Here is a 13,026-nt window from a genome sequence, read left to right as displayed (position 1 = left end):
ATACCTTTGCAATCTTGCATTTGACTCTATTTAGTAAATCTCTAGTTTTGACTTTTGTCATTTGATTCATTTCAAGATAAAAAATATGGTATAAATTCATCAAGTAAATCTACAATTTGGGCCTTTGGTATTTGGCTATTTTTTTTGTAAATTTTATCTCATTGCAATTGTTTTTAAATGACAGAAGATTCATTGTTGCACATATCTAATGCTTGATGCTTCTGTTATCAGTCATGTGGAACAACTATTTTCTTATCTCAATCTGTGGGTTATAAGTGTGACAATACATATGTATATAAAGTATTAGTATCTACATTCATTTGGGTTAGCATAACTCAAACACAACACACATACCCAATATATGATTATGAACGAAAACAATTTTGGAGATGTATTTGTATCAACTAATTCTAGAAAATAAATTTGATCAAAGAGGAGATAAGAAAGAAAATTTGTTACCTCATTATAGTAAATTTATTAATTTTGTGTGAAACTCAAGAAATTTGATATGGTTCAAAACCATTGCAGAGATTGGGGATGAAGATGAAATTAGAAACGTTGAAGTGTGTTTTAGTAAGAAGGGTAGAATCATAATGTTAATTAGAAACTCCGACTCTGTTAGTGAGGGACTTGAATGGAAAAAAGCACAGAAAGGTAAATGATAAAAAAAGCACCGGATAAGTGATTCAAATGCAAACCACATGAGGTATTTGAACTTTTCCCAAAAAATAATCCCTAATTTTAAATGAAATATTTTAGAATTAACAAAAAATCCCCTTCTATAAATTGACATCTTAAAACTCATTCCAATGAATTTATTCCATATCATTGAGAGCTATTGAGAATTATTGGAGAGTAAATCAGTCAAAAAGAATTAGAGAGAACAACCCTCTAAAACCATTGTTTATGCAATCAACATTACATGCATCCATTATTCTTTTTCAAAATATTTACTTAAGCAACGTAGGCCTTTTCAAGACATTGTCTACCTCAAATATCACACTAAAACATATATATACAAAGATTTCACAAAACATGCATCTGTTCAACTAGTAGCTCCAGGTATAAATCTAGTCTTCATCCACTGGCTTCTTACCCTCATCCTTATCTTCCACTCTAGAAGTACTTGAAATATATCCCCATAACGCGGGGTGAGATAAACTCAATAAACTCGAGGTTTATAGAGAAGTCTCCACCCACGAGTTCACTTCCTGCATTACATGTTAAATTCCTAAGCACAAAAAAACGCCATATATTTTCAAACAATACAATTAAGTATTTTCACATTAATCTTACATTTCATTAACATACATAACTTTTCAAATTATAATTTTGCTATCTTACTTCACAAACAGATATTTTACATTCTCATTCTAGCAATCATAATCAATTAGAATATACTTATTTCACACTATGAGAATTTACTTCAGAATCGAAAACTATTATCAGAATACACATCCATCATAACCATCAACACATCAGAATATTTTATATCTCTATTTTACAGAGTAATCAGAACCAACCGTAAATCATATACTTTCACAATAATACTTGTTCTCAGTAATTCCACTAGAGCTATCCTTTTTATAGACACGCTCCACTTGTATGACCAATTTATTAATCAGCCTCGTACTAGAATTCTTATATATATATATATATATATATATATATATATATATATATATATATATATATATATATAGGGGCAAGATATTCTTACACCGGTGTGAGAGTTAGAAGTCTTACACTCAATCTTGACCATTGATCCACTTATATCCAATGGCTCACGTTATTAAAAAATTTGAGCCCTTAGATATAAGTGGGATTAACGGATAAGGTTAAAAGTGTAACTTACACCGGTGTAAAATGATCATGTCCCTACACACACACGCGCGCGCACACACACACACATATATATATGGGGCATGATCTTTTTACATCGGTGTAAGACTAACAAGTCTTACACCGCATCTCAACCGTTGATAAATGGAAATCATCGGCTGTTATTTGTAGTGTAATTAATAATTAATTAATATTAATTAATTCGTATGACTTCCTAAATTATAACCGTTGGATGCACGGAAATCAACGGTTGAGATGCGGTGTAAGATTTATTAGTCTTACACTAGTGTAAAACAATCCTGGTCATATATATATATATATATATATATATATATATATATATATATATATATATATATATATATATATATCTCACAACACTCTTACTCCAAATCACAACTCTTTATATCAGTGACTATTCTTATACAATATACTTTAATTTGTTATCAGATTAATCACAACACAACAGTCTCTCTGCTGACAGCCAAATCATAGCAGTATATTAAGTACTCACAACACATAATTTCAAACACAAACATAATCACATTACAACACATAATTTCAATCATCAACACAATCAATTAAACATAACAACAAAACATATTAAATCAAAAATGTCATATCAAATAACGCATAAATCAGTTATAATAAACAACTACCACATGTTATTTACAAATTCAGGTTCAACATCATCTATTAACTGTAAACATCAAAGCATACATATTACACCTATTGACATATTATTCACAACAATCATACATAATTCACATGCTGTCAATACATCATTCATTTGGCATATTAATCACAACAAATCATACAGTTACATACAAATCCATACATCAAGCATTAATATAATAATTTACAGAAGTTTACATTAATTCATATAAAATCGCATTATTTAAATCATACCAATCATATATAATTATAGATCTTATATGAATGCAATCTATGCTAGGATTAACACTTCTCACAGATATTTCAATAGAAACCATAATCCACTTGATTGCGACGGGACATTAAGATGGAGAAAGCTCCTAAACCGAGAACTTACTTGTTCGGCGTTCTTATTATTAACTTGTTGTCCAAGCTACCTGCAATTTTTACTTCAACTTATTGTATCTGTTTACACTCTGGTATTATTCATAAAAATATAATCAATCATCAATTCAAAACACATATCACTTGACACACAACCAAATACCATTCATATGTTAACTTAATTATCCACTTGGTAATTCTTTTAATCACTCTTTTTATTATCTCTCAATTAACAGTTCATATCGTACCACACACGTCTTAACATACTTTCACACCTTAACATTAAACCCTCAATTCTAGTTAGTTAAACCACTAACCCAAGTAAGTATTTAATACTTCATTAAAGCTTAGTATACCTTAAAACCACTTGAATCTTACTTGATTCAACTTCACAAACACCATACAACCTTCACAATGCTTCATGAATTCCATGCATTCTTTTCTTACAATCAATTTATTCAATTGATACATCATTCAATCTAATCCATAACCACTTGATATTAGATTAATTTTACATCATACCCAAACCTTACATAACACTTTATTAGTGTAACTTTCTTTATAAATTATCATGTTTACAAACTCTACATGACATGAATTTAACTTCCATTCTTTTACCATTTTCTTTTTACATAGCCATATTGACACCTATATGAATTCAATTACTTTTCTCACATCAAATCCAATTAAATCATGTTTAATCTTCATTCTTTTTATTGCTTGAACATTGCACAACATTTAATTATCAACATACATAATTCTTATACATTGAACCTAGGTTGGCCGAATTATTCATGCAATTATTCTACATGATTAACCAACTTAATCACTTTACAATTCACATTCATTTACACTATACCATTTTTTAAACACTCTTGTTCAATTACAAAGTCATTCATTGACATTTAACACTATGTATTCCAATGACACTTATATAATTTCTCTGTCATTAATTTGATCCATTTTCAATGTAAACCACTTTAAATCTTAATTAATCATACACTAGGCACACTTTAATCAACTTAACATGATTAAATATCAATCCTAGCTATTTTAATTTAACATGGTCAAATGGCCTTAATTTAAAAATTATAACTTTATCATATATTTTTCAATTAATTTATCTTGAACCAAACATCATTAAATTATCCTACACTCTTAATTTCATTTTAACATTTCATCAAACATATGGTTTACACATTAAACCCTATGATGGCCGAATTATGTATTGTCAAGATACAAGACTCTTGAACTTGTTTTAATCATTTTCAGGCATGGTTTTACATAGTTTTAACATACAACCTCAAAACAACTTCAAACAACATCAAATGTTCATAATCTTCACAAATCCTAATCAAACTTCAACACCATGAAATATCAACTTTCAACCATCAAAATTTAGAAGTAATACCTTAAATAGCTTCATTGAACACCAAACTTTTTTTTCCACCAAATAACTTGTCAAAACCCTAACTTTCTCTCTAGGTGAATAGTACCAACTCTCTTTGGGTGAAGGTTTCTCTCACTACAAAGCTCTTCCAGAAGAAAAGAAATTTAGGATCACAAGATCAAAAACTATCAGTTTTATGTAAAAGATTTTCTCCAAGAAGCGACTTAAACTCAAGAACTCACAAGCTCTCTCTCTCTCTAGCCTATGCCACAACCATGAAGTGTAGAAGAAGAAGAGGTTTTCATTGGACACTTAGAAAGGAAATGGTGACTGATTATGTTGTAAAAAAATACCAAAGTTACCTACTTTTACATTTTCCAACTTAGCACACTTGCTTAAATCCTATTGGTCCTAAAACTTTCCACTTGCATTGTCATCTTGTAATACAACATTCTAGATCCTCTTCTTCCACTTGCATAAACCGTCCAACAAGTGCAAGGGTGATTAGGATTGCTTACTTGGCAGTTTCTACACCTTTAGACTTTCAAACTTTCCATTCATTGGTCAATTTATTCAAGACTAGTCAACCTTGATTCTAATTGGTTAGTCAACACTAGACTTTGACCTTTAAGAATATAAAACATACAAGGTTACAAAGAATCAATCATACATTAAAAATCATGCAAAGAATTCACAAAGTTAAGTTATGTCACTAACTTAACAACTTTGTATTCATCTTTGACCTAAATCAATTTCCATTGGTTATTAGTTTTCCTTACTTTGACATATTTTTAGAAATTAATATAGACATTATTTGATCACATTAAGATCACTTTGAACCCATAAAATTAATTATAGAATTTAATTACATCATTAAAATCAACCTTTGACCTAACCTTGGTCAATTACCAAAGAAATCTTGACTTTTCACTTAATGACATCTATGTCCACACATATACCTTATACTTATTTTAGGTTCCTATTAGACTTGTTTGGCATGAACTGTATTCTTAACTTATTTATCATGTCAATTACATGATTTTTCGTTTACCAGTTCCTTGAATACATGTTTAAATTCTACTTAAACACTTAGTTAATTCACTGTCATCTATTTGACAGTGGGGGTTGTTATACAGAGCAAATAAGAACTTGCAAGAAACACGTGATGTCATAACTATGAGCAGTGGTTTTCTATGCATCTTGTTATTTTTTGGTTACCACTTCCTTTTTCAATATAAACCGTGATTAGAAAAACCTGTGCATTTAAAGTCATTTAAGTCATAGTAAATTGTTTTTAAATTGTGTTGATAGTGATCTCATTTCAATTGTTTTAATTATTGTCTAGTTTTAATTTTATTATAGTAAATGTGTGATTCACAATAAGGAAATAAGAAAAGACAAGTAAGGGTGAGAGCATATGTTCGATTCTTTCTAGTACGATATTTGGGAGGGTTTAAAGCTTTACTTCTAGGCCTGCCCTGAACTCCAGATTAGTCCATAGAGAACCTATGGAATTATAGGGGGATACTCTCCAAAAAAAAGGGCAAAGAGAAAGAGAACTATGAATCTTGGACCATGGATGATACTAATGAGTTGTTGCACCTCTTGGTGGATGCTATCAACAATGGATTGTGTGATGCTAATTGATCACTTAGCAAGCAAAATGTAGAAAAAGTGATACTTCATCATCTTAATGCAAAAACTAGGTTTCCTAAAACTTATAATCATTACTTGAGTCGGCTAAAGTGGTTAAAGAACCAATATAACAAAATATCTATGCTTATGCGTAATAACACTAGCTTTGAGTGAGACACAATAACAACAACGGTCGCTTCTAGTGATGAAGTATGGGAAGATTACTTGAAGGTGAACTTATTAGTTCATAATTTTTTTAATATATTAATAGCTTACTAGATTAGTACATTAGATTATTTGCAATACATTAACAAAGAAAAATTTGTTATTTGCCAATCTTATCCAAGTCACATTAAGCTTCGTGAAAAGAGTGTAGTTGATTATTAATATCATTTTATTTCTTTTCTTTTTTATTGATTCTTGTAATTTTGAATATTTGTTAAAAATTATATGGTTTTTAATATCTTATAAATTCATATTGTCCTTTCAAATGTTATAAATTTTATTAAAATTCTTTTAAATCCAATCTTATAAAAAATCTTAAAAATTAGTATAATACTTAATAATCTTTTGAAATCTGTAAAAAATTTATTTGAAAATAATCTTTTAAAATCCTAATACAATACACCCCTAGATAAAAATTATAAGAGTAAAGCCTCTTTTAGGTCCCTAACAAAAAATACGGTCCCCATTTTCATCCCTTATAAAAAAATTAGTCCCGAGATCCCTAAGAAAGACAAAGTAGGCCCACGTTAGTCCTTCCGTCAGTCAGAATCCCACTGCGTTAGTAGCGCCGCTGAGGTGTCACGTTAACTCTGAGTCACATTCCACCTTGGACATAAATACCCAATCAAAATACTCCACGTGTCCATGTTAAAATATATGCTTTATTAAAATCATCATCTTCAACAGTGTTCATCGCCTTCAACACCAGCGTGTCTGTAACGTATATTTGCAACGATCGGGTAGCGGGCAGGTGCTCTGGCCGTAACGACCTCAGGACTCTTCGGTGCTTCGCCTCAATGGAATAGAACCACTTGCACGTTAACGAGAATGACTTCTTCTCGAATGGATCCGAATCTAGAAAGTACGGCACTACTAAAAAAGTTTGCATTAGGGACAGATTTTAAAGACGGAAAATATTCCGTCTCTAATTGGGACGAATTTAGAGACGGAAAAACAATTTGTTCCTATTTGGGACGAAATTAGTGATGAAATAAGAATGTGATGCATACAGCTACAAGGCCCTGCTTCTCTCGAGACAGCTTTGAAGGTATCTTGTACGAGTTATAAGAATGTGTTTTGGACTCTATATTTTATGCTTTTTTTAGATAACTAATAATGTGTTCAAACCTTTGCAGGGCATAACTTACTTTAAGCCTTCATTCAAAGTGGACAAATAAGTTGATGATGGAAAGTAGCATTTCATCATAAGTAATTTGTTAATGCTTATAGCTCCTATTCTATATGTTGTAATTTGGGATTGGATAAGCTTGACAATTATTTAATGCAGAGATGATGTTTGGGACTTGATGATAATATATGTATTCAACTTTTGTTAGATCTTTTTAAAAATATTATTGCTTTTCAATTTGTTTCTATTTTATGGTTATTGTGACTAAAATATTCAGCAAATAAATAAAAAAATAGCCCTAATTTATTGTCGTTATTAATTTTTTTTATAAAAAAATGTCATTAATTAGCCACGGTTAAACCGTGCTAAATAACAATAGAATCGTAGCTAAATCAGAACTATAGGGACGGACAAAATTCGTCCCTAATAGGGACGGACAAAATCCTTCCCTAATTCCGTCCCTATTAGGGACAGATTTCTACCTTTTACAACTCTCAATTGTTGACAATATTAGGGACGAAAAACACATGTCAGGGACGGATTTTATTTCGTCCCTATTAGGGACAGAACTAAAGTTACGTCCCAAAATATTAGCGAGGAGCGATTTAGGAACAAAAACTGTTCCGTCTCAAATTTCGTCCCTAAATTATTTAGGGACGGATTTATGGCTTTTAGGGGCGGAATTTGTCCATCCCTAATACCTGTTTTTTTAGTAGTGCGAGATTGTGAACGCATTAGACAAAAACAAGAACTGATATTTGATCTAAATCTCTGAATAGTAACTCACGGAAAAAAACAAGAGCTGAAATGAGAAATACATATTGTGCTAAGAATCTAAACTCAACTTAGTAGTCTGTAAACAAACGCTGAGGAAGTGTAAGATTAACCGTGGAAGAGACTACAATAAGAAAAATGATACAAAAGTTCAAGTAGGAAAGCAAGCAAGAAGCAAAGAGGAATGAAAGTACACAACATAACCATCTTTACAATTACAATTATTTACAACAAAACATGATCACCTACCATCTGTTGATGTGAAAGACTTGGCAAATCCATATGGATGCGTAGGTATGCTTATGCGTGTGTTATCTAATCTTAGAAGGAGTGAAGAAGAAGATGGTTCCATTTGGCTTCTTCATTCATAAGCCTGCCACTTCGTAAGTGCTTGTGGTAAAGACAAGACATATCTAAGTCAATTACACACACTCACATGTATATATATATATATATATATATATATATATATATATATATACACACACACACATACATAAAGGAGAGTTATTCTTACAACCTAAAAGTTTTACATCCTCTTACAACCTATTTTTTCACTATTGATTTTCGTCAATCCAACGATTATAATTGTGACACCCTCCCATGTATGCATCCAAGGGAGTTGTCTGCTAAGCGGATTAGAGTCATAACGAAATTGAATTAATTACTGAAACTGCATTTTTAAGTCATGAAATAAAATCATATAACGAAATCTGGTTGTGCATGGAAAATAGAGTGAAACTTTATTCAGTACACTATTTGCTGAAATAGTAGTTTTCTAGAAAAACCTTGCTGCATTAAAAAAATCATATCAAATTGAATTTAATAGCTTAAAGAAAATTCTTTGACACAAGAAAACTGGACATTCAGGACTTTACGTGCATATAAAAATTATTTCAATCGGAGGTCTGTAGCTCCTGAAACAGAACTCGCAAGGTATCCGATAAATCAGTACAAGTTTCCCAAAAACTACCTGACTTGCAAAAATCATATAAAACCAGGCCTACATGCTTTTGACATAAACTTTATATAATCTGAAACTAGACATCTGGGGCTTTAAGTACATATAAATTATACTCCAATCGAAGGTCTGTAGCCCCAGAAACGAAACTCGCAAAGTGCTCGAAAACTTAGTCCCAAGAATCCGAAATTTGAACGGTAGAAATTGTTTGCCAAAGTAGGAAAAACCAGAATTACATAAGTCTTAAGTAAATACAATCATCAAGCTACTGCATGTTCCCCAAACATAAATACTAAATTCAATTAGTCAACTTCCAAAAACTATATAACATCAAGATTCAGCACACAACCAAATAGATAGCGAGCAAACAACATGATTTAAACAGCAGCACTCAACAACAGATATCCAAAATACTACGTCATCAATTGCTCTTACGTCCTCCTGCAATTTTATAAAAATTAAGCCCCAAAAAGGGGTGAGAAAAATCTCAGTAGTGTGATAGCAAAACCAGTATTGCAACAATATCAGTCTAGGTACAAAATTCTAAAACAGTCGCATCAACATTTAAATTCAGAATAGATGCTAAATCAGGATCAGAATGCGTACATAACGTCAGGATACTAATAAGAATGCGTATATAATGCCAGAATACTAATCAGAATGCGTATATAACGCCAGAGTAATGTACGTTCATAGCACTGCAGTGCACGTACTAACTAACTAACACAGTGGAGATTCCAATTGGCCCATCAGAGGGGAATTCCATCTGCGACCTATGCGAACTGAGCCACGGTTCCGTTCCCTAGTACCTGAGGGATGCCTACATGATGCATGCTCAAACACATGTGTCTTATCATAAATACTTATAGTTCACAAAACAACATGAGAATAATGTGTGTATGCCATGATATGTTTCACACGCACAAAAAGAACAGATGCAATTATGATGTATATGGGCATGACTAAATTAGAATCAGAGTACCATATATCTCATATAACAAATACTTCCAAAAATAGAATTTCCATTATGACAAGTCCAAGGCAGATTCCAAATAATATTTAACAGGATACAAACCCAAGGCACATGTGAACAACAGTTCAAAATTCCATACACTAGCTAATAGTCACAAAAGGTCTCGCCACCAAACACTTACCTCGGCGCTTACAAACTTTTAATCAAATCGCACCAAACAGTCCACATTTTAGGATCTTGCGCACCGAACAAATATATGTACCAAGTCAGAATTTATTACATAAAATTCCTATACATTACATAGCTTTTCCATCCTCCTAAATCCTTGATTTATGATCGGGTTCCATGTTCACATACTAAACAATGTTCTGCCATAAGATTGGTTAACCAATTGTCCTCAATTGACAAAATCCAAGGTAATCCACACATGTATGTTCGGTTTTCAATCATCACTAGGTGCTTATGATTTTCATTTAACAAAACGCTACCTTCATATCACTTATACATGAGCTAATTAGATTATTTAACATGCTGTCTTCATGAGTTATAAACACATGCAAGGCTTGAATCAAATCGGGTTTCATGGTTCTTGCACTAATTTAATTATTTTGACTTAGAGCTTATTTCACCAATAGATAATAAGTGACATAATCATGATCTTCCATGCATGTAGGTTCAGTTTCTTGTCCATTAATTAGGTGCTTATACTTCACAGTTTCATAATATTTCTACATGACTTAGGTGTAAGTGATTAGGGTCCTTAATATGCTGTCTTCACGGTTTTTGCATAGTCAAGGCTAGATATATGATGCCAATTAATGAAACAGTCCAACATTTTGGTGAGGGCTATATTCCAAACCCCAAAATTAGTTCATAGGCTTGCATGCAAAAAAGGGTTGGCTGTCCTCACACTAGGCAGAAACAGGGAAGGAGAATGACAACAATCAATTCTCCTTGTACACATACAAGGGTCGAAATAGTGAAGAGAAGGAAATGACTGGAGTTTTGGTCTTTACCTTCTTGTAGGGACTCCAACGTTCACCTATGGTCAAGGGGAATAGCTACCAAGGAGCGAGCAACACTTTCACTCCTCCTATGCTCCACAACTCGGTTTGTTACTGCATGCAAATGAGGAAGTTCCATCAAGGGCCGAACAGAGGGTGTAGGAATGATAGAGTAGATGGACATAATACCTTCTTGAACGTTGATGTGCAGCTGACTAGTACAGACGAAGAGAATCGAAACTTGGTGATGATGTTTTCCTCTCAACTCATGGTTTTAAGGAGGTGAGGGGAGGATTGCTCACGGTTTTTGTGTGGTAGGTGAGGATGAGGTGAAATTTTGTTTCTTTGTGCTCTTCCCCTAAGGCTGGCGGTGTAGGAAAATGATAGTGACAAACATACAGCTTTGGGGTTCCAAGATCACACGCATAGGGAGGAGAAAGGGAATAAATCTTTGGTACTACTGTTGTACCAAAGATTCAGTGCATCCCACCAATAAAAATATTACATGTCAGTTAATTTTATTTTTTTTTGTCAATTTGTTTCTCTCTCCTCTGATCTGATGTGTAATGCTCTCATTGATGAGATGCACTGAATTTAGGTACAACAGTAGTACCAAAGATTTATTCGGAGAAAGGAGCCTAAGGTGCGGCTGAGTTTGGGTCAAGGGCAGAATTGATAAACACCCAGCTTGAAGCTCCACCACTAAACGCATGGAGAGGAGAGGGTGATGTGAAGGCAGAATGATATATTCTGAATCAAAAGATACAAACAGATGAACTTTACCCCTATGAGGCGCACATGGAGAGAGGATACGATGGGATTGAGTGTGTGGAGTTGGACCAATAAAGAAAATTGAAATCTCTTTACTTTCCTCTCATAGGCCGAAGGGGCGGCTAGGGCTGATTGCTTTTAGCAATTGACCAGAATATTACCTTATTTCATTCCTATTCTGCGTACAATTGTGAAAGGGATGATAAAGAAGAAAGTGTGATTTACAGCCAATGGGTCATGCACCTAGAATAGACCAATAGAGAACCATTCATTCAGATTTATTAAAATAGATATAAGGAATAGGATGTATTTTATTATTCCCTATTATTTCTACGTTTTAAGATTTTCTATATTATAATTAAGTTACTCCTATCCTTTTAACTAGAGTTTCAAATTCCTAAAACACATACCCACACCTAGTTATATTTAGCACAATTTTCATGGTTTAAATTAAGTCCACCCTAAACATACATAAGATCCGAGTTCAAGACAAGCCTCTATGTTTCCCACTAAAATTGATATAATTTCCTAATTTCGCGGGATGTTACAATAATTTATTGGAATTAATAATTAATTAATAAATTTGACCTAATAAATCATAACTGTTGGATTGACAGAAATCAACGGTGAAAAATAAATTGTAAGATGTTGTAAGTGAAAAGAGGTTGTAAGAATAACACGTATATTTATATATATATATATATATATATATATATATATATGTATATTTAGAATTATGATCATATGGTTTCCACAACTCTACAAGAGAAGAAAGCACATTAACAGCATGACCTGCATCAAGTCTTTGATATGGTTCCCTGGCACAACAATGGCTAACTAACTCAGTTACGGTGTGAATACTCATTGAGCTCGATTGTGCGGTCGATGGCCTCGCAAAATATGTTCTTATTTATGTACATTCTACGAAACCATGTTACAAGAACTTGCAAAGAGTAGGGTAGAAAAAAACAAAAAAGATACCTGCATATTCTGGTGCCAAATATCCAAAAGTTATTGCAATTCTTGTTTCTATTGAAGCTTTGCCTTCTGGAGCAAGACGCACAAGACTTAAATCTGCAACCTTAGCCCTCATATCATCTCCAAGGAGGCATCAAATACTAAACCGGAGGCCTCTGCAATACATGATGGTGAATACCAATTAACAAAGAACGCGTTTTCAAGTCTTGGATGCGGAAAATATAGTGGTACCGCCATATACATTACTAATGCTTTTCTATTTATTTATACTTAATGGTGTGAATTTTGTCTTTCTTATTTGTTGTG

The 13,026-nt window shown here is 32.6% G+C and overlaps 1 protein-coding gene across 1 annotated transcript; it reads right to left on the bottom strand.

Annotated features, from left to right (window-relative positions):
- Nucleotides 1–8,274: 8,274 nt before the first annotated feature.
- Nucleotides 8,275–12,607, bottom strand: LOC133314384 (receptor protein kinase TMK1-like). The gene is made up of 2 exons (XM_061515866.1): nucleotides 12,501–12,607; nucleotides 8,275–8,392 (listed from the first exon to the last, which is right to left on the bottom strand). The coding sequence occupies exons 1-2, from the start codon at nucleotides 12,605–12,607 to the stop codon at nucleotides 8,275–8,277; spliced, it is 225 nt and encodes a 74-aa protein (XP_061371850.1).
- Nucleotides 12,608–13,026: the final 419 nt, after the last annotated feature.

The sequence above is a fragment of the Gastrolobium bilobum genome, unplaced genomic scaffold (assembly GCF_033153095.1).
Source record: "Gastrolobium bilobum isolate Gb01-03AN ecotype WA unplaced genomic scaffold, APGP_CSIRO_Gbil_v1 utg1171, whole genome shotgun sequence".
Taxonomy (NCBI): Eukaryota; Viridiplantae; Streptophyta; class Magnoliopsida; order Fabales; family Fabaceae; genus Gastrolobium; species Gastrolobium bilobum.
Note: the sequence above shows the minus strand (reverse complement) of the source record. Positions and strands in the feature narration are given on the sequence as shown.